Source organism: Etheostoma spectabile, chromosome 6 (assembly GCF_008692095.1).
Source record: "Etheostoma spectabile isolate EspeVRDwgs_2016 chromosome 6, UIUC_Espe_1.0, whole genome shotgun sequence".
Taxonomy (NCBI): Eukaryota; Metazoa; Chordata; class Actinopteri; order Perciformes; family Percidae; genus Etheostoma; species Etheostoma spectabile.
Window position 1 is genome coordinate 4,379,992 of NC_045738.1, and position 22,852 is coordinate 4,402,843.

Consider the following 22,852-nt stretch of genomic DNA (forward strand, 5'->3'; position numbering starts at 1 on the left):
GGCACCAAAGCACTTTTCCTCTTTGTTCCCCTTGGAAACATTATTTTAAGGTACAACAGAATCTTTGGTGTTGGATCGATAGATATTGAAATAATTTAATACCAATAACTAAGGTATCTGGTGTGTGTTGTAAAGTGGCTTGAAATCAATGACAAAATGATGCATGCGACAGAAAAATAACTCCTCCCACAACACACAAAAAAGGTTTGTATTGAATCGTGGGTCAAAATCTTGACACAAACCAAATCCTGGGTTTTGTGTATCATCACAGCCCTATAGCCTACCTATTTGAGCGGTATCGTTTTTCTTTTCTTCCCAGTCTCAGTTATGCAGCCTACATAATCTTATCCTTCCTCATATCACCAACGTCACCCATCGTGGACATGCTCTACATCACAGCAGATTCTTTGTCACATTACGTTTTTTGCAAATTGCAGTTTTCCTTACAACATTGGATATGCAGAGCATATTAGTCACTGTATGGCAAAGCACAAAGAGTGCACCTCAAATGCTCTGAAACATATAACCTTTTTGTTGTGTTCCCTTAACACTAACCAGTAAGTGAGATTAAGAATGAGTTCCACAGGATTGCAGGTGAATGATCTACACCCTTTGAAAAAAATTATGAATAATAATTCTATTAATGATGGTGCAGCAGCCTCAGAATGGGATTAGTAGGCCGAGGACTTTTTTACCCGCAGGATTGCACCTAAATGAAATAGATTATAGGTTCAATAACATTTCACCAGTAATCTATTAATGGTTAAATATGAAATTAATACACTACGCATTTACTCATGCAGCTATTTTCTCCCACACAAATTCTCTTTTGCAGCAGCCGCTGTGTTGCTTTTTTAACTAAATATATGTTCAAACTCACTGTATGTGCGCATGAGTATTTCCGCCGACCAGATGTTTGTGGTTGTTGCCATGGTGAATGGTATCAGTGCTCCATTCCAGCTGCCTTTTTATAGTAGTGGTGCACGCTTAACTAAGTTAACCTACTCTGAGTTGATTGAACCAACTCAAATCGGCTGTTCTGACACTAAAAACTCAGTTTCCCATCTCAGGGTAAATCAACTCAGAGTTCAGGGTTAGACTCAAGTTTGTTGAACCTCCTTCCTGAAACGGGCCCCAGGAAGATGCCCTTTCACGATGAAAGGGCATCTTGTTGTATTTTGTATTTATTATTCTATATGTGTGTGCATTCCGCATTTCAGCTCCACTATGTCTTGTTCAGTGAAATTCAAGTGATTGCATTTAAAATTGTTCGCAATATTGAACATCTCTCTTTCTCATACATCAACTGTGAAATGACCCTGGGTCACTCTAATCCACTAGAGAACTGAGTGGTTATTTATCCATTGAGGATTATGTCTAGCGCATGGGTCTCAAACTCGCGGCCCGGGGGCCAATTGCGGCCCGCGGGATGATATTTTGTGGCCCCAACTGACATCAAAGTTAAGTGTTAGTGCGGCCCGCGCGTTCTGAAACTTTTTGTCATTGCGCTTGTCACTTATGGGCTACCGTAGTAGTCTCCTGACAGCGGCGTAACGGTGTCAAGTAGCTAAGTACTCTTGCGGCAAATGCTGAGGTTTGACAATGTGATGTCTGTGTTGTGAAATTCACCAACCATATCAGATCTAGGGTAAAGCCACGGCAGTTCCGCGCCCTGTTTGGAGGAAATAGTTTTTTTTTTTTGGAATACTTGAGGGGCACAGCAAAACCCAGACTCTACTTCCAGCGGCCCCCAAGTAAGTTGAGTTTGAGACCCCTGGTCTAGCGCATCACAATGTCAGTGAGAATCTTTTTTTTCTGTATGAAGTTGCTGTATTGAGCCTGATTTTGTGTATGAAACTTGGTGTGGGCCGCTTCTAGTACAGGATGATTCTGTATCATTGGGCTGTAAAATAGGTTACATGTACAAACAGGATGGCGAGGGCTTCTTACTTCTAGGTGTCTTTATCCGTGCCCCATTGGCCACCAGAGACCCTCCTCTGCCTCTTGGAGTCCTGGCTGGTTCTGACTGGTACTGGTGGTCTGAGTCATCGAGGGCCAACCGCCTTTTTGCCTAGATGGACAAAAATATAATGTTAACAGCACATGTCAGTTTTGGTCATTTGGTAGGCATCTCATCTGTGAAGCCACCAGAAATTATGCATGATGTTAAATAAAATTACTTTAATTTTATGTCTCCAGTGTCATTGTCCTAAAACATTCACAACTAAATAGAAATCTAATAGAAATAAGTGATTTTATAAAGAAGAAAGTGCACTCAAGAAAATCCAGTGTTAGATGAGGCATTTGGTCATTGGATCTGATTCTTCTGTCTTTTCCGTTTCAGTTTTGACAAAAAAAAGAGCCTATATTGTTCTATAATTTAAAAAGGTGGATCAGTCAAAAAGATATGGTTAAAAAGTTTAGAAAAAAATATGTTTTTAATCAATATTCCAGTGTCACAGCGAGACTGTTGGTCTTATGTCGCAAAAAAACAATAGTTGTGAATTATTCTTACCTGAATACATTGGTAAGACAAACCCACATAGCTTTACAGTATGGGGTAGATCACATTGCTTCACAGTAATCTCAATTAAAAAAAAAGCCAAAGAGTATACTTACAGCCCCAAAATTAACTTTGACTATTACCAATTGGAGATCGGAACCTGTCCAAGGATTTAAACGCTTATTTGCTGTACCTTAGTCACTCATTAATCAAATCTAAATAACGCCCTTTCCGAAGCAGTTTCAGGAGTTTAGTCCATTTCTATATAATCCAGTGTTAACACCCGTCCACATTCATCTTTACTCCAAAATTACGGGTCACCAAAGTATAATCTGTCAGAATCCATTTCTTCTATTGTAGTACTTGTGTAGCTAGACAAAGGTGGGGTCTTTATCTATGGTTTCAGCAACAGACATTTTAAATGTCTGCCTCACTACCACTGCAGTACTCGACACCATGTTTAAGACCATTAAGGCCGCGTTCAACATTCATTTATAATGCAAATGTTGACTTACTCAACAACCATTTGCCATTTCTCTAGCTGAGGGCCAATATTTTCACCAGCCTAAATTAGCATTCTTGTCATTACTGTTACATGGCATGGCGGCTTAGTGAATGGTTTCTCCAACCAGGGAACCCTTAAATACTTGTGTTGGCTAGAATCCATCCGGTTTTAAAGTCTGAGCAACACAACAGTACCAGAGAGCTGGTCTACTGGTAAACCCCATGTAGAGGAGCAGTCAATTAACACTCATTAAGTACAGCAAACCCTATAATTAAACACTTTCTTACTAAATTCACCCCAAGTCTGAGAAAGAATAATATGCCCTCTGTTGACAGTCAAAATGTCAGCCATTTTATATCAGCAAGCAGTTCCCCTCACCCCCTGCCTGCTCATGGCTCCAGCCTGAGATACAGAGGCTGGTTTAGTTCATGAAAGATGAATAGCCAGAATAACCCAACACCCTGAATGCTGCTAAAACTACTTTGTGTGGTTTGTGCAGGTTGAAAACACAGGAAATGTGTAATCAGTTCAGCAACAAACTCCAGTTTCACTTTACTTGGCATGAAAGGCACCATAACGTTACTTTATTTGCAAAAAAAGGCACATAAAACACTTGCAAAATTAAGGTCAGGGCCGAAAACGACTAATGTCCTTTGATAAACAATACTGTTAGTAGCCTTGAAAGCTAACACATTTCCAAGCTTCATCCAAGTTGGCTTGCATCTTCAGAGACGACTGGAAGAAATATATCGAGTAACGTTAGTTTCAAAACTGAAGTGAAGCTTTAGCTTATAAACTCATGTATTTGCAAATTAGGCACTAGTGTCTTGTTTGAAAGCTAAACAGTAGCTAACTGGAAGACAAGTAGTGCAACAATCCCCCCCAACCCCCAAATTAGGGCACCAGCAGCAGCCACTAGGCCACCGCTAACGTTACTCATCTCTAACCAATATTTCCATCTGGCTGCAAGGGTGAAAGCGGTCTCAAAACACCATGAAGTTAGCATAGCCCGCTATTAGAGGACATGTCTACGTTTTTAGTAAACCCTAAACTAACTTAAACTCGACGTTTGCTTCCTTACAGTCAACATACCACTTAACCAACCCACTTGGGTAACTTAGCTAGCGGTATGTAGTTAGCCACCTCGCTAGGTTGAGGGAATGCCCTGGCTAAGCAGCTAATGTTAGCTGCCCGAACAACAAGCTTGGTTAGCCTAGCAAGCTAACATTTTGTCGTGTTTGAGGCTAGTTGTAGCAAGCCAAATATGTTGAAACGAGCTGTATAGATGATTACCGGCGGTCTCCCCAGTGCGGGTCGTTGTCCTGCTCCGTTTGCTGCAGCTTGTTGTGGAGTTGTGTAAATGTTGTTAATCTGCGGTTCTGATAAACACACACTTGATGTCTGTGTAACGTTGCAAGGCGGTGGGGTGGTTATTATTTGGATATACGTAGCGTTGGATTGACCAGGGTTTAAACGATCCGTGAGAGTTGTTAAAATTATATTATTGTCGAGAGAAGAGCCCCCAACCCCCGCTAAAAGCACTTTGTCCGGAGCCGAGGAGATCCCTCTTCTCATCTTGCGTATTCGGGGTAACCCCTTTCTTGTCTCAGTACTTTCAAGCCCGTATGGCTGCTAATCCGCCGCAAAAATTACAAAAATAATCAGACCGAAGTAAAGATGACAGTCTGATTCATCGACTTTTGTAAAGTATTTTTCCTTAAGAAAGTGCATTTAGGCAGATGCAACGGATTAAAAAGTAGCGCAACTCTCGTTCCCCCGGTCTAGAAATGGCTTCAGGAAACGGCCTGATGAATGAAGGGATACGGTTTACGCGCTCAAGAGCCCTCCCGCGAAACTCAGATTTCCCGGGAAATTTTCAAACAGAATTTACAAGACAGGCGCTATTGGTCCTTCGGAGAAAAGTCTCCACCCATATGAGAGCCGTATTGACCAGTGACAGCTCAAGATTAGATGTGCCACGTGTTCATTGGCAGTTGTAAACAGGCAGCGTCCCCTGTCACGCCTTGCGTGTTCCCTGACAGGACACCAAGTGGCGCAAGTGATCGGTTGTGCTGAAGAGCCAGAATGAACCAAGTGAAATGTTCACTCTTTCTTTAATGTTCGCCCCCTTTCTTAACTTATGTTTTGTGGGCCCTTGTACATCATAATCACAAGATAACTTTTGGGCATTAAATATTGACCTCCGAGATAATAGGTAACTGTGATATTGTATCATTGTAGCAGTTGGTAAAACCAGTTAAGCGAAAAGTAGGGACAAAACTAAATTATTTAAAATATATGATAAAAAAATATGACGTATTTTCTTCCTAAAATGTGGTTTAATTTTAATATTGTGAGGCAGTATCATGTTTGTTTTTGCAATTCTGATGAATTTGTAGGCCTACTTTACTTGAATAATTTCATTGTATGCTTTAAACTTCTACTTCACTGCATTTCAGAGAAAATATTGCCTTTTATACTTTATTAAATGTATATGTAAGCTACAGGTAAGATTGTATATACAAAATTATTTTTGCTTAAAATAATATTTGGCCAATCACAACATCTGTTTACACATAACTGCATAAGTAATAATAATAATAATAATAATAATAATAATAATAATAACAATAATACAATTATGTAATACACAGTATATCATGATTTTATGCTCTGTAATGGACCATTCACATTCTTTTTACTTTTAAGTACATTTTGAAGATAATACCTCTTTACTTTCATTGAATCAAATTTTAAGAACTTATTCTTGTAATGGAGTGTATTTTATAATGTGGTTTTTCTATTTTTACTTGAGTAAAAGATTTGAAGACTACTTCCACCACTGCTTACATTACAGGTCTGAAAGTTGTTTTCTCAGGCCACACAACACCGGTCATAGTGAGCCACATGATCAATAGGTCAGAATGTACTGTATTTCCTGTAAATAGATCGTGAATTGTGGTGAATTGTGTAAAAGAAACGTAACTGTTCATACAAAAGATATTTCATCTCAACCAGGCTGCTGTTTCGTAGCTGATCTTGACCTCTGACCTCACCATTGATTACATGACGGGCCTAGTACAAGAGGGAAGAAAATTCCCTTATGGGAATCTCTTAAATGCCACATTAATTGTTCATTACATGGAAAGGCTAATTCATAGCAGGTGTCTCACTTTAAATGGCCCCCTTGGACTCACCCTTTGCAAAAACTTCAACATTATTCTAGTTGGCCCCTGACAAAACTTCACATTTGGGCATTAATTATGACTCTCAGCAAAATAGACAAAATAATTAATAGTATATATTATCTCAGCCATGCCACGTTTTGACCCTTAGTTATGACTCAAAGCAGTAACCTCTCAATAATGAATAAAACAATAAAAATAAATGTGTTATCATCCATTTTCAAGTGACTAATTCTAATTCAATCACCTTTACACTAGTTGTACACACACGTTACCACGTACCAACATGGGTCTTTGAACCTATTCAAACACCGTAAACACATATTTTCTTATGGTTAACGAGTAATGTTTAGTCACCATGAGTCACTGCCAAAACACTCATTTTAAATAGGGCGGGGAACTCATGTTGCGCAAAGGTGGCAAGAGCCTGAATAACACAGCGGATGTAAGATGAAATGGGTTTCAAACATTGTTGTTTTTTAATATACTAATGTAAAATGTAGACGCAGAAGTTCCTCTTAAAAAAAAATCTTCACTCACAACGCAGTGTATTTATTTTTTAAATAAAAGCGCGTGATACACATTTGAAAATGAGGGATAGTAGTGTAGGAACCATACAGTCTATGGTAGGAAAACCACATTTGTGTGAAAATTGTAATTAAACCATAGCCTTTTATAGTGGAATGTCTGTGAGTACATTGTGGGCGAAAACAAGTCCGTAAAATAGATTTCTTCTCTCAGATATATTTCGTATTTGCTTTCTGTTTGCAGTTAGCATTCAATGCTACAACACCTAGCTAAATTAGCACGTTCGCCACCCGGCTTTTATTTTGGAAGCAATGACCGGAAAAGCTATTCATTTGTTTGACTTGAACGGTCTGTCCAAGAAGGATGGGGGGAGCGCTGTATGCCGGGTCTGCGTAGCCTACTAGCTCGACTTATCACGGGGGCTTTTGTCAAACAATGAATTTCTGTCACAGACAATATAGTTACGATAAATAAATAAAAAAACAAGGAAAAAGACAACCGGGAACACTGAGTCCTCGCGACAGCAAATCTACGCAGGATGGGCGAGCGGGTGGACACTGCTTTTAAAACCACTGGATCCAAGTGGCTGCTGCCTGTCAGTGAATACTTGGGCTTTCCCCTTGATCAGGTAGGAGGATCTGTCCATGAATCACAAAACAACGTGGATACTTCGTAGTTGATAAACAGCATTTCCCAAGCTCTGTTATCTTATGAATGTCACACTATGTTATGACTTTATAGTTGGAAAGTGTGACACTTGTTAGAGAGACGTGCAGTTATTCTATTCCCTTATTGTCATCGACGTCCACATTGCAGTTCATAATTGCACGTGCAGATTTAATGTTGTTGGTGTCGCTCCAGAAAGGCATTTAGAAACTGAAGACGTCAACTATTTGATATTCTACTAAACAATTATCACAGCAAAACTTTACATCCTAATAGAATTTATATGATACCACTGGGTATGATGAACCAAGTGGGAAACAATCACCATGCAACATGCTGTCAAAATATTATTTAGGAGTATTATTTTTCAGATATTTAAAAAAAACAGATATTTAATTTCTATCTCTCCCAAACAGGTGAATTTTATGGTGTGCCAGCTGTTTGCCCTGGCTGCTGCCTTCTGGTTTCGCCTCTACCTCAGTCCTAGCCATGCCAATCCATTGGTCAGGCACGCTGTGGCCACTCTCCTTGGCATTGCTTTTCTCATCTTCTGCTTTGGATGGTAGTGTATGATAATGTCAGAGATACCCTCACACAGTACTCCGTTTCATTTCTTGCACCTCTTCATTTTGTCTTTACTGCGTCTGAAAGTCTGTGGTAGTGTGTGGTAGTCACTGAGTTCTCAACTGTAATTGTCTAGCTGTCTACCTTTCTTTCAGCAAGACAGGGATGTTGTCAAGTGTCCAGGGCTACAGGCCTATAATTATAGGAGGACAATGGGGCTGTAGACAATTGGGTGTTCAGAAAAGAGAGACACAGGAGGCATGTTTGTGATGGCATTTGATTTATGAGCAACAGGCTTTAGGGGAAATGTGTCTGGGCTGCACTGACATACAGCCCACTTCCATTTAAAATAACGAACACTGTATTTTTCAAATAATATTAATGATGGACATTTTCTGGTCCTGTGTGTCCTTGTCGCCAGGTACTCGGCTCACATCCTGGCAGTGGTGGTAGCAAGCTACTTGATCATCAACAAAGCTGACATCAACAATGTACACAGGTATATGTCAGTCATCATACTCATAAAGGGAAATTACCGTTAAAGTCTGGGATAAAAATAAGTTAGGGAAACACAGTGTTGTATTAGACTGTAGAATGGATGTTACAACACTAAAATGTGGTGGAATTTGTGACTTAAACATATCAAATATTTGGTGGGATTAGGTAGATTATTAATTGCCTTGTGCAATCAATGAATGCCTTTTTGCCACACTTCTAGAAAGTCTTCAGGTAAAACTTGTCAGACAAGATCCACCTGGAGACAGCATAGGAGGGAACAGATGGCTTAGTCTAAATAATGGTAACTATGTTCATAACTATGTTAATTTGTTAAATAGTATTTGTTGCAGTAAGGCAGTATTTGACATTAAAATCTGAAAAACAACATTTATTGTGGCTTATCTCTTGGAATGTACCCATTAATTTACTCCCTGCAATGCACCTCGCCCCTGTTATCCTTCTTTGAAAAATGGCCTTGAAAGAACTAGGCTCAAGTGTGTCACCGTGGTCATTTTCTTTTTATCAATGGAGCAACGTAAAAAAAGGTTTTGTTAGGTCACCCTGGTTGATATGTGTAAAGGGATTACCTGCGGGGGCAGGAAGATCACACCTGTGTTCTTTACATGCGGAAGCAAAACAAAACTTAAACTGTGTTCCTGCTGACTGTTGAACATGTATGCCACATTACACCCCTATTTATAACTGGCACAGGGTGAAAGAAGGTAACAAACTCAGGACACTCTAGTGCACACACACAAAAATGAGTAATTATTCTGATATGTTATAATGTAAAAATTTGGGACTATTAGGAATTTGTTGTGGTGATCTTGGTGTTAAACATTTACCGTTCTTTTCTATGGACTTTAATTAATTGAGCTTGATCATTTAGAATAGGTCAGTTCAAACATTTTCATGGTATCAACCAGCAGCTCCTCTCAAAAGTCGGGACACAGTATACACATTTAAAATATACTTAAAACCAACATCATTGGTAACAAATACATTATTCTTTTTGACCCATTTCCAATTTACAAATGCACATCAACAAGTTTTGCAGCAACTTATGTCAAATTATGTTTTGATGAATAACACTTGGGTAACAAATGTTAAATTCTTAGCATCCAACTTTGGAAAAAAATCGATAACATAGTGTAGGAATTGAGCTAAACCAAGCTCATCTACATGCAGATATGTAAGAAAGCCATCCATGTGACTTAATCCGAGTATGCTGAAAAAACCATATCTATATATTCAACAATTCCAGATGTTCCATTAGCGCAAAAGCTGATAAAAGGTGATAAGAACACCATTAAAAATGAGTGAGTGGATGTAAAAACTAAAATTGTGAAAAAAGGCACCAAGCTGTGACCTGTGCAAATCCTGTGTTACTAATGCATAGTGTAATCTCAGTAATAGTTTAGTATTAAAGGAAAGGTCTTAATCAAACAAGATATTAAAACTGATTAGTAGTTGACCAAGAGGTATTTGTATTTATTATAAGGATCCTCATTAGCTGCCGCCTATACGAGCAGCTGTTCTTCCTGGGGTCCAAAAGGCGGCAGCCCTACTTGGTAACATTAACTTTTATATACAGTAGGCAGAACATCTTTTTGTCTAATGTACTTTTTAGGCCATTTTTAGGCCTTTATTTCACAGGATAGCTGAAGACACGTGAGGGGGGGCAGCAAAGGGCCAGAGGGCAGAGACGAACCTAGGCCCACTCCATCAAGGAGTAAAGCTCTATATATGGGCGCCGCTACCCGGGCGCCACTGTCTGATTAAGTTTTGTTTAATCCTTCCACACACAGGTATTCCATGGTGACGGCTATGGGATACTTGACACTGTGCCAAGTGAGCAGAGTCTTTATCTATAACTATGGAGTTCTGTCCACTGACTTCTCTGGGTAAGGAAACACGTAATTACTCTATAATCCTCTCTCTTTGCCATACTTTCTTGGTGACAGTAATCGTTTTTCAGTCACACCGTTTTAGAGCAGTTGTGATAAAATCAGTTAACATGTGGAACTGTGTTGTACCTGTTGACACATTCGCCAGTGCCACGGCCTTGTGTAAATACAACACCACTGATCATAAAGCAGCAGTGTTGATTGTTCACAGTGGACATTGTAGTAGCCAGGTAGAGTTAAGGTACTTGCTGCCTCCTGGCAACTGGGACTTTGTCGTGCTAAAAACAAGGCTGCTTCTAAAGGAGTGAGCAGTTTACTCTTTTTTTTCATTACAGCATTACATTTGGACTCAACTCTTTCAGAGCTAAAAGGAGAATTTAGCAAAGCAGGAGGGGATTTCCTATAACGGAAGACGAGCAGTGACTCCTTTTGTCATTTATCAATATTTCATAAATGAAAGATTGCATCATTAAATATGACTATTTTTAAAATTTAAACTCTGCCCACAGGTATTAACTGCAACTTCATTCCACAGCTATTCTTACATTAATGGAATGTGGTTGCTTTGATTAAGAGGGTTATCATTGTTCACTTACTGGGCCTCCCAGGATTCTCAAAAGTCAGACACATATTGAACTAAACATGGAGCTGCAAATATATGTGTTTTGTCAGGACAATGCCTGATGTGGTAGCAGGGGTTTTACTGTGATGGCTCATAACAGATAAAGCCAGTTATAGTGTCTACTGTGTGCAGTTGCTTTTTGAAAGGTGACTGTTCAGTTTGCTGGCTCCTGTATTCAGCAACGTTTTGTCCAGTTCTGGTCTAGAGGAAATTACTGGCAGCAGCACTTGCACTCCGCCGCGTGACTTTAGGGATGATCTGCCACGCCTGTGAGTCAGCCTTGGTAGGGTCATATATTAAATTATAGATCCAGCTCCTTTTAGCTTACAGATAGGACAGATGAATGGTTGTGAATCACAGACATAGCGTGCATATGTTTAGCTACTTACACAGGATTGGATGTAATAATCCGGTGCTATAGACAGTACTTGTAAATATAAGGTTCTGTGTCTCACATTGCTTTTTGCTTTGCTTATATGTGCGGTTTTCTACTGTCATGTTGTCCTCATTGTCACTTTGATATGTTGTGTTGCTTTCCCTGTTGGAAGATGCCAAAAAAAATTCATCTGGAGGTCGTCTCTCAAGTTTGTGTGCTTTTTTTCCCATTTGTCATTGAGCATTTCCATAAGCCAATCCTACTGCATTTGTGCAAGGCAGCAGAACTGAAACTCGACCGGGTCATAATCTTGTGGACAGGGCCAACTTTAGAGTCTACATGGAAAAACAGAGTCTGTTGGCCACAGCGGTGGAGAGAGTTGCACATACTGGCTGGCACCCTGTAAGGGTTTCTCCAAAGCCAACTGCCAACTCTCATTGAGCTGGCACTGCCAGCCGCTCGGCCCCTCTCTGCCCCGGTTTTCCATGCTGTCTGCACAATGCAGCCCACTCAAACACAGGAACCAGTTGTGTGTCTGTGTGTGAGAGTGAGTGAGAGAGAGAGAGAGAGAGAGAGAGAGAGAGAGAGAGAGAGAGAGAGAGAGAGAGAAATGTAGTTTGTGTGCTTTTGGACACACTTACATTCTTGGGACAGAGAGATCTCTATCTGTGAAGAAAACTAGTAAAGTGGGTGTAAAACTAGTCTGTTCAGAATTATTGTACAGGACCTTACTGCCCTCCATCGCCTCCCTTCCATAATATTTGGTATCCATTAATGGCTAGCTCACTGAAATGGCTGTAACCAAAATGTAGCTGTACATATGTTCACCTAGTCTCTCTGTTTACTGCTGTGTATTGTTGTCCTGGATGACTGAATTGCATTGCAAATAAGTGTGAAAAACCTACAGCATTTGACGGAGGAAATGTTCTTATTAGCAATATTCCATTGGTGTAATCAAGGTTAAAAAATCGATGTACTTACACTGTGAGCTTGAGAAGATGGCTGTCATGCTGTACTAGTTTCAAAGAGAGACGAGGAGTAAGTCAAAATTTAGAGATTTGAATTAATTGCATTGGATTAATCTGACATTGATTAACCTGACATGACACAACTGGTTTGTCATATCATAGATGACTAAAAATATTGTTTTTTGCATGTAGTACTGAGGCAGCAATAGCATTATATAACTTTATACTTTCATTATTTGTTTCTGCCCAGGCCTCTTATGATAGTTACCCAGAAGATAACCACGCTGGCTTTCCAGCTCCATGACGGTAAGGCATAATTTCATAATTTACTGAAAACTGAATGAGTGAAAATGTTTCCAAACAGGTTATTCATGACGTCCCGCCTTATTTTCCAGGTATGTGCAAGAAAGCTGAACAACTGACCCCAGAGCAGAAGCCTCTGGCTATAAAGTAAGTTGTTACCGTGGTAAATAAATACTCACAACTTCCAGTACACTTGCAGTGTGAAACATCAGGGTATAGCCTTTTTGGAGACAAGTCAGAGTACTGTGTCTTGCGAACATCTTTTTCCCTACTGAATCTAGCTGATTTTCTTTCAAGCTGATCTTTGAGGTGCACATAGTAGGGTTGCATCTGAATTAACGAATTAAAGAATAAATAACTGTTTCTTTTCCTTTAGCCACGAAGGACAGTGACAAGGAGATGCATTCATGGTGAATAGCTTGTTCATGTAAAAAGCATGCTGTGAACTAAGAAAAGAGGCATCATTTTGCATGGAAAATATTACATTTTATGCATGTGAATAGATAAAACAACAGTCATCAATGCACCATACATGCCATTTTAAAACAAAAATTCTAATGAATTTTAAAATGTATCAAAAAGCGATCATAACACATAGTGATGCTCTTCTCTGACAATCCTGCAGCTCTAAATTCCATGTTTGTCTCATTTTTGTTTGCATAATTTAAGATTCCTGGGTTATCAAATACCAACATATATACTTATTATATAATATAGACGGAAACTCAATAGGTCAAAACTTTTCTCCCAGGAATCAATAAGCTTATTGAAGCAGATTTTCTTCTCAATACCCAACTCTGGTTTCTTAAAATGCTGCGGAACTGCTGTCGGAGAACCAAAGGGACCAGATCAAAAGCTAATTTATAAGTATGTAAAATTTTAAAAAGTGACAGTTTTTGTCATTCACAGAATGTTTATTTTTATGTAACGTTTCATCTGCCAAGCAATTATACAGGTTCATAGAAGTCCTTTTTTTAAATGTCTCATTTTTATTTAAAAATAATGGCATGCTTTTTTCGCTATCCACGTAACTTAGATGAAAACAATTACATACCACTGTTGCATTCGGACAAGTGATCACTGTTATCATACTAAAAATATGATTCTCGTTTGTTTTAAATTATTTCCCATACAGTGTAAGGCCTTCTCTTATCAAGTACCTGAGCTACAATCTGAACTTCCTGAGTGTATTGGTGGGACCATGCAGTAACTATAAGGAATACATAGACTTCATTGAGGGCAGACATATCAGCATGAGGCTTAGGCAGCACTCTGGGATGTGTAACGGGCAGAACGGCTATGATAAGACACCGGAGCCATCACCTCTGGTAAGTTAATGAATGCATATCTGTTTGCTGCTTTCTTAATGACACAGCATAACATGGAAGTGTAGTAAAATCTGTCTTTTCCAGACCGCAGTCTTCTCCTACTTAGATTTTTGTATTCACTGAGACTTGAATATTATCGGAGTCAGATTCTTCCATTTTTGCACCTAGTCCTTCTGCTGTCATTGTTTCAGTCTTGGTTTTAAATATGGCTCATTTTCTCTGATCTCAACTGGACCGGATTAGTCCAGTGGTCATCACGTCCATTCATGAAGTGTGTTTCCATCTCTGCTCAGCAGTTCTCCATTTTCTCTGCAGAACGCTGTCTGTCGAAAATTGCTGGTCTGCAGCGGGTGTATGCTGTTCTTCCTCACGGTAACTCGGGCCTTGCCGATAAAGTACAACGTGGACCCCCACTTTGTCAGCCAAGCCCCCTTCCTCACAAGGCTCACCTACGCTTTCTTCTCCATTCAAGCAGCAAGGCCCAAATTCTACTTTGCTTGGACACTGGGTGAGCTGTGTGAGTGTGTGTGTGTGTGTGTCCGTGTGTGTTTGTGTGTGTGTGTGTGTGTGTCTGTGTCTGTGTGTTTTTGTGATTTAATTTTTTCCCTTCCTCCTGTCAGCTGATGCAGTCAACAACGCTGCCGGTTATGGTTTCTTTGGGATGGATGAAAATGGAAAGCCGTCTTGGGACCTAATGTGCAACCTTAACATCTTGGGGATTGAGGTACCCTCCATGTTTTACTTGATTTAATGGTCATAAATACACAATCTCTCTACATTATGTTAAGTTTCATGCACGTTCATGTTGGTCATTAGTCAAGTAATGACTTTTAAACAACAAAGTAATTTGGTTATTGTTATTTATATATTTTTCAGACCGCCACTAGCTTTAAGACATTCATAGACAACTGGAACATTCAAACAGGAATTTGGCTCAAAACGTAAGCACTACAAATGTGAACTCCAATACGCGTGCACGCAGTCAGAAAACATTTACTCGAATATACAAACTTGAATATGTTTGATTACTCTCATCTTTTCAGGGTGTGTTATGACCGAGCCCCCAAACACAGGTTGGCGTTGACCTTCATCCTGTCTGCCCTGTGGCACGGTGTTTATCCAGGGTACTATTTCACCTTCATCACTGCCATCCCCATCACCATGGCAGCACGAGCTGTGAGTACTCTACCTCCTCTAGAAATTGAAAAAATACTTCATCTTTAATCTTACTTTTAAATGCAAACAAAAACACAGTTCTTGATAGTGATAAAAAAATGGTTCTAGAAATGTGTGTATCAGTCAGGAAACGGCTATATAAGAAGGGTTCAAAGTGGCGCTTTCCTGTAGGTGAGATAAGGTTGGTTGAGCTACTTCATCTCAGTTTTCAGAGAAAACCCAATAAGTGCACCTGGCTGACCTGTTGATAATAGTAGATGTTATACCAAAGCAAAATATACCATACTCCAACGAATGGTTTTAATAGACTACACTACGACCAAGAAAGGTATTAAATTATTGTCATGTGACTTTATAGATTTAGTATCACTGGTGTGAATGTATCTCTCTCTCTGTTCGTCTGTCTCTCCCCGCCAGGTACGTAGGTCAGTTCGCCACTACTTCCTGGGCTTCAGAGGCTTGAAGCTAGGTTACGACATTTTAACTTGGGCTGCCACCCAGCTGGCCATCTGCTACACCGTTATGCCTTTTCTACTTCTTGCAGTAGAGCCCACTTTGGTTTATTACAGGTATGTCATCTTAAATCCTCTCATCTCTTAAATCCAATTCATGCTTACTGCTTTCGGGGGAGTGCGTGGGTACGTGTGACACAAATGTTGTCATAGTTCTTGCCATCTCGTTTTCTAATGCATGTGAAGAGTGTCGTACCTAGACCCCCGATTGCTGTAGGTATAGAAGTGCATGCGCGTCCGTCCCGGCACACGCAAGTTCGCAGCTAACGGCATTTATATTGAAGTTTGAATAAACATGAGAAGGCACAAACAGTGAAATGTGCTTATGAGAAAGGAGTACCAGTGCACCTGTGTTTAGGTCATTTCTGAATATTTTTTTGTATACAGGTGTATTGCCACATATTTGTTCAGTTTAAGGAAATATTCTGTGGACCCACTCAAAAAACTACGAAATTGTCGTATACTTTTCTTGAAGTCTAAGTGATAAAAGATAAAGAGTGTTAATTAGGGCTGCAACAATGCAACAATTTATTTCTTTATAAATTAATAGGTTGATTGTTTTCTCAACTTGTTGATAAGTTGTTTGACTATAAAATGTCAGAAAATTGTGAAAAATCACAAATCACAATTTCAAATGTCTTGATATGCCCAACGTCATATTGGTTGCCTTATCCACTTATTGTTTCAGCTTTAGTATTCATGTAGGTCTTCAGCGAGACAGTATGTAGATGTTATATCAGGAACAATGCTAGCAATGCTGTTTCTAATGGCTGATGACATTGAAAAGTAGAGGCCCAGAATTCTCCTTTGTTTTATACATTTCCAAAAAATAGTATTTTTGAACATGATGGCCAGCTTTATTTTGTAATCTCATTTTTATTTTTTATTTCTTACCAACAATTCCCCTTACAGTACTTTACTGACAAAGTTAGAAAAATTACAGTCCGTTTTTCCTCCTAGGTCTATGTACTTCCACATTCACATCATCAGCATTCTGGCTGTGATCGCCCTGCATCGGAAACACAAATCCAGTGAACCCTCTGCCACCACCAAAACGTTTTACTCCTCCTCCTCCTCGTCTTCGTGCTGTGCCCAGTGCCAGCCTGTTCACTCTAACAACAATGACAAAGTAGACTGAAAATCCCCACTTCACGTTCTTTTACCAGGCTCTCATTCAGTGGTGAATATCCCTTAAGGGCATTTAGCCAGCATAAATGGGAAAGCATTTCGTTTTGGGACAATACAGTTAGGAAAAAAACTACGATGGTACATAATGATGCAGGAGTTGAACCTACGACACTGGATGTACATGGGGAGAGCTGTCATATAGGAAGATTAGTAAGAAACTGAATCGGATTCTAAGAGAACATATCAAACACAAGAAAAGCAGGCAGACTGAAAAGAAAAACACTAGCTAAGGGAACATCTCCGGTACCACCACGACCCCCAGGACACTGGCCTCCTGCCATGCCCCCACCCCCCCATCTCAACACCATCTTACAGCCTGCCTGTTCCAACAACAATGCGGCAACAGTGTGAAGAGAGAAAAAGAGCCGACGCTTTCTTTCCTGTCCTATCTCCGAGTCCTGCCAATTGGTGGGATCTAAGCCAGCACAGTGGGAGAGCAGCTCATAAACGGTGCACAAATACCAGGACGCACACAAACTCATGCATTACCAGACAGACACTAGGACACAAGTATGCACAATCTCTCTCAGACACGCTCGTACTTGGTCACACTCTGATGGCACACAAAGGCTGCACTTGTGTGGCCCCAGTCAGCCAGAGCATACCAAGAGGCCGTGTGTGTGTGTGTGTGTGTGTGTGTGTGTGTGTGTGTGTGTGTGTGTGTGTGTGTGTGTGTGTGTGTGTGTGTGTGTGTGTGTGTGTGTGTGTGTGTGTGTGTGTGTGTGTGTGTGTGTGTGTGTGTGTGTGTGGTTTCATTATGAAAAAACTCAGACTGTGTTGTTATGGGTGCAAAGAAATACAAATTATACAGTGCAGCTCTCAAACTGTTCAGTAAAACTATTACAGACGTATTTTTAGGCAGGATGGTAGCTCTTCCTGGTGAGGAGACACTCCTGTAGGACCACAGAATGCCTGTAAACATAGAAGGAACAGCTAGAATTGTTTTAAAGAAAGAATGGAACACTACTGCAACAGCAAGAATGTGAACCTTTTTGCATTGCACAATTGTAACAAGTGATGAAACAAAAGCAAACATTGATGTTCACAGCTGAAAGCAGAAGCATACAATTTTGATTTAATGAGCATGGTCGGTTTCTCTTTTTGTGCTGAAGCAGTAATTTAATAGTGACATAGTTCTTAATGTTTTAGTACTTTGTCATATGAAAGGTGCTGGATACCTGTTATCATTATGTGTAGAGTAAAGAACCAAAAGCTGTTGTGAAACTGAGATGAAACAAGATGGAAGTTTCTTTATTTTTTGGGGGTGGGGGGGGGGGTAACCATTGCCCTCTCAAAAGAATGGTTAATATGACCAAGAATAGGAATTTATAAATCAAATATATTTCTTTATGTTGAGTTTTTTTCCTTTTGTTCTGAGGTTCTTTGGGAGAAAGAACATGTTTGGAAACTGTAGATTTACCAGAGCTTATCAGCAGCTGCAGGTTGATTTAACAGAGCCATCTGCTGGTTGTGTGTACTGTCTGAACACTGCTGAATGAAGCAATGAAGGTAAGCTCATTTGGACTGACTGACACTTCCACGCTCCCAATGCAACGTCACACCAATTATAAGCAGAAAGCATATTTTTACTCCGATATTACAATTTCTTTTTTTAACAATTCTTCAATTTTTTCACTTCACTAGCTTTTATCTTTGCACAGTTGGAAGTTAATGAATCAGAAGTTGATGCTTATGATTAGAGATGAGCTAAGCACGGTGAAAACAAAAAGATATATTCACGTTTTTAAGTAATTAGACATTTATTATTAATATATTTTTTGTTATGAAGAAGTTATCACTTGAAAGAGGTTTGGGAGCACTGGGAGATTTATTATTATAGGGGTTATTAATGGTGCTACCAGCTGCAAGCTAGCACATAGGCGGTGATTTATGTTTTCCTCCGTGGGTGCTCACGAGCGCACGCTCTTTGAAAAAAAAGTAGTCAAAAAAGATTTCAGAACAGTGGCCGACACAAACACACACTCACCTATTAACTCGATAGTAACTCATATATCCATGTTTTAATGTTTGGTGTGTTGCATGTTATGTGGTGGTCTACAGAGTTTTAAAGATGTCCTGCCTCTTAGACTGTAAACCTGGTTTACCCACGAGTACCAATAAAGTAGCCTGAACCTGAACCTGAACCTGACCCTGACCCTGACTCAGGACAGCGCTGGGCCGCGATCACCTTCGTGGGAAATTAAGAATCAATGGAGCAGGGGACTGACAGCGACATATCCAATCACACTATGACAGACGCTCCACTTAGCACCAACTACATGTTTCATTTTAAATGAATACCTTTCCGCGGGTATGGCATGCAAACAGCATTTTTATCTGTTGAATCATGTTGGAGACACAATCTTTAGGCTTTGTATTATTAGAAAGAAAAAACATCAAACATTTATATGACAAAGATTACATCTGTGTCATATAAAAATCACACTTCTTTGCTGTGGCAAGGACCTAGTTCACAGACAGTGAAGTGTTGACACATTCATCAAATTAACGTTGATTACAGCAGGGGAATTATTTAAGATTTTGTTGATTATTTTAATGTTTACCTGCACATTAGTACCTCTCTTGGAGTTAGCATCAGTAACGACTTTGCAAGAGACCTGAAGTTATAAACCTAAATGCTGATGGTAATGCCCCATCCCCCCTGAACTGTAACTAAACTCCTCAAAAGGGTTTCTGTGTGCTGGAAAGTGTTTTTAAGTATGGTTTGCTCTAACATAAAGTTTGTTGTTTTATTAATTGATATGTAACTAGCTATAACCTTTAAATGTGTTGTTATCAATAATCTGTTAGCGGCACTGTATAGTTTGCCAGTCTGATGTTGGTAATGTTTTCATGGTGCAGGAAAATGAGCGATGAGTGGCACATATACATTGTGACTGTGTTAAAATGAGCAGCTTTTTTAATGATGAATACTGATTATACAGATTTTTTCTTTTTTGAATGTGTGTTTGCAAATGTATGCGTGATCACTGACTGAGAATGTGTGCTGTTCCATTGTAGTATTGTTTGTATGGAGGAAGGAGAGTGGTATAAAAAGTTTTGAGTAACAAATAAAGCTTTGGTTAAAAAAAAAAGTTTATTAAATTTGTTTTAAGTTTGAATTGTCTGATACAAAAATATCTTAAGTTATATAATTAATGATAATGAGGACTTATAAACTATCACAAATACAAACATGTCATTTTTGTGTTCTGCCTGTCTTTTAGAAACAAGTAAAACCTCTATTTAATAATTCCAGGTGCCATAGAGTCCTATTTGTTTTCTATCTGTTGGTGATTCTCACCCTATGCGACGCCTGTCCCATGCTGTTTATCCTCAGATCATACTCTCAAAGTGGCTGCCTCTCTGTCTCTTGTGTCCCCTGTCCGTTCCCCTCTGACACGGATATGCACGTGTGTGTGTGTGTCTGTGCGCTTGCTGTGTTTTGATCCAACCTGACCTCCAGAGAACTAATGACAACCAGGGGAAGAAGAAGAAAATGTGATAAAGACAACAAGCAGCAACAAAATATACTTAAAATATACAACCCTAGAGTATGCTCCACTCTTTACGGAGGACACAGTCAGTTGTTTTTACTCAGTTTGAGACTGATTGCCAACTGATTGAACAACGTAGAGATGTACAGGTGGTTGTACGGCCCTAAGAATACACAACCCAACCAACACAACACAACCAGTTCAGTAACAGGTGGGCTTATGAAGGGACTTAGTAAGGTAGAATTTATTTATATGTATATATATATATGCACTGCTTTCTCTGTACACAGCTTTGGAGCTAGAGCAGGGAAATGCAATTTATCTTATTTGGCCAAAAAGCAAAAGCTCATTTCTACTCTTTACCAAATAAACAAGATCCCTTTCCCTGCTTGATGCAATAATGAAAGACAATTTCATTTGTTCAGTTTGCAACTATAACAATGTAATGCTTGTTTTTTCTACTTGACAAATGCTGCCTACATTCAGTTTGCATTTACCTGTACTACTCATCATCTATGTAACAGGTGTTTCTATATTGCTGCAGTAGCTGCAGTGAAGTCTATATACACAGAAAAATGGTGATAACACATGCACATAAGCATATTATCAAAATGTATAATCAACAAAAAAGTCCACCCCAGGCCAGATATTTGCAGCCAGGTGATTTTGGTTTAATTAAAGCTGATAAAAGAAAAAAAAAACATACATACAGAAACAGACTCTCTACTCCATTTTTTCCCTCTATATTATATTTCTCCTAAGTAATCGTTTTAATTTCTCACTTTTTACACATGTACAGAACACATCCAGAACGAATGGTTTACTTTAAAATACAAAAAAAATGTAAAACTCATTAACATAGTACTAACAGAAATCAGTGATTGTTTAGCACCATGAACTATGTCACAAAATAAGATGAAAGAAACAAAAACAGACAAAAGTGCTGCAAAGAGACAAGAACACAGAAATCAGGTTTTGAATCCATGTCATGCAGATTTGATCCAATTGCTTTTTAACTTGATTTACCCTCATTGCTAAAGGGAGAGAAATTACTGTACGTGCATGTCTGTGCAGCGGAGAATAGAAGTGTTGAAATTGTGTGCATTTATAATTTGCAAGACTTTTATGTTTCAACTTTTGATTACCTAAAAACCTGTGCCTCTTTTAGGCTATAACACCCGTGGAAACCTAGAAGGTAAGCTCAAGTCCCATGATCAAACCCGAGGCTTTTGCAAAGTTGATTTGAGTTTTGATGCGGCAGCAGCCTTTCACTGAAAACGAGCACACTAGAAGAAATCACTTAAGTCGGGAGGCTTTATCCTCTGGCGACTATGAACGTCTGTACAAAAGGTCATGGCAATCTTCTAATAGTTGTTGAGACATTTAACTCAAAGTGGTGGATCCACTGGCCGACAGACACACTTTTTTGTTTTATAAGATTTTAACATGCAACTCCAGAATTGATAGTTTTATGGTAGTTTCAAGAAGAAGTTCTTTTGGATGAGAACAAACACACCACAGTGTCAAATAAGATGGGTCAAATGGTGTTCAAATACTGGACCATGTTCTAAATAAACTACAGGGCAGCAGTGTACGCTGTAGATTGACATGTCTCTGGCTAATGACTCCTGCCTTTTCCATATAAAGCTTCCAAATCTTCTGAAACCAAAGCAGGTCGATTTAAACACTGAAAGTTAAAATTATTTCATAAGTAAATGACAACCAGTTTACAGCATACAACTCTATCAGCAGATATAAATTAAGGTCCTTAAGTTTGCACTCACAACCTACAACACACTGTATTTCACACACCAAAAAAGGAATCCATGAAGAATAATTCAATGTGTCTTTAAGTCATCTTTGATATAAAATCATAATAAATACACTAATTCAAGATAATGCATCAAATCTGAGATTTTGTAAAGTATAGATCGCTTTAGCTTTCCTCCCAATGGCACGAATAGGTTTAGGGATGCAGTGCAAAGTGAATTAAAAAAAAAAAAGAAGTATTTTGACACAGATTACATTTTCTTACCATGACTGACTATGAACAGAAGACAGACTTAAAGCACTGAGACACGCAATTCCAAGTTATGCTCCATTGAACGGAGAAAAATTCCTACTTTTACTTAAAACTATTATTGTGATCACATTTTGCCAGTCAAGCAGTTTTCTCATCCCCTTCTGCTTCCTGTAGGATCAACACTGTCCAAATCACCACACTGCATCGGTCAGTAGAGGGCTCTGATACTTCTGCAAGGCTACACCAAAAGACAATCCTATTTTAAACTAGGTTTATCATTATCTGTCTAAAACGGAAAACACAGGCGATTCCTTATATGCCATAAAATATATATTTATATCCCAGCAGTCAAAAATTGGATCTTTTGCGTTTGCATGTTAAAACTAGATTCATCACCTCCAGTGAGTTGTATCCTTCAGTAATGCATACGTTTAGAACATACTCAAGTTTTTTTTTATGATTCTTACACAAGGAACGTACAATAGTTTTTTTTTTATTAGCAG

At 39.2% G+C, this 22,852-nt stretch overlaps 3 protein-coding genes across 3 annotated transcripts in view; 1 reads left to right on the forward strand and 2 right to left on the reverse strand.

The window, feature by feature from the left end:
• Positions 1 to 4,894, reverse strand: part of LOC116690851 (transcription factor E2F3) — a 12,384-nt gene extending 7,490 nt beyond the window's left edge. The window contains exons 1-2 of the mRNA XM_032518053.1: positions 4,302 to 4,894; positions 1,951 to 2,071 (exon numbers count right to left, since the gene is read on the reverse strand). Coding sequence (XP_032373944.1) covers positions 1,951 to 2,071; positions 4,302 to 4,583 — 403 coding nt within the window. The 5' untranslated portion in view covers positions 4,584 to 4,894. The remainder of the gene's footprint in view (positions 1 to 1,950; positions 2,072 to 4,301) is intronic.
• Positions 1 to 22,852, reverse strand: part of mal2 (mal, T cell differentiation protein 2) — an 871,414-nt gene that overhangs the window by 744,664 nt on the left and 103,898 nt on the right. The gene's annotated exons all lie outside the window — the stretch shown is intronic.
• mboat1 (membrane bound O-acyltransferase domain containing 1) lies at positions 7,056 to 20,165 on the forward strand. Its single transcript, XM_032518052.1, has 13 exons — positions 7,056 to 7,349; positions 7,804 to 7,949; positions 8,373 to 8,450; positions 10,258 to 10,353; positions 12,573 to 12,628; positions 12,718 to 12,772; positions 13,761 to 13,953; positions 14,269 to 14,461; positions 14,574 to 14,677; positions 14,830 to 14,894; positions 14,997 to 15,129; positions 15,547 to 15,698; positions 16,602 to 20,165. The coding sequence occupies exons 1-13, from the start codon at positions 7,260 to 7,262 to the stop codon at positions 16,777 to 16,779; spliced, it is 1,539 nt and encodes a 512-aa protein (XP_032373943.1). The 5' UTR covers positions 7,056 to 7,259; the 3' UTR covers positions 16,780 to 20,165.

What these genes read in the sequence shown, in the direction of transcription:
- mboat1 (XM_032518052.1), top strand. Translation starts at nt 7,260, where the DNA reads ATGGGCGAGCGGGTGGACACTGCTTTTAAAACCACTGGATCCAAGTGG. An exon ending in CAGAAGCCTCTGGCTATAAA is followed by an intron (nt 12,773 to 13,760) that starts GTAAGTTGTTAC and finishes TTTCCCATACAG; the next exon opens with TGTAAGGCCTTCTCTTATCA. An exon ending in TCACCATGGCAGCACGAGCT is followed by an intron (nt 15,130 to 15,546) that starts GTGAGTACTCTA and finishes TCTCCCCGCCAG; the next exon opens with GTACGTAGGTCAGTTCGCCA.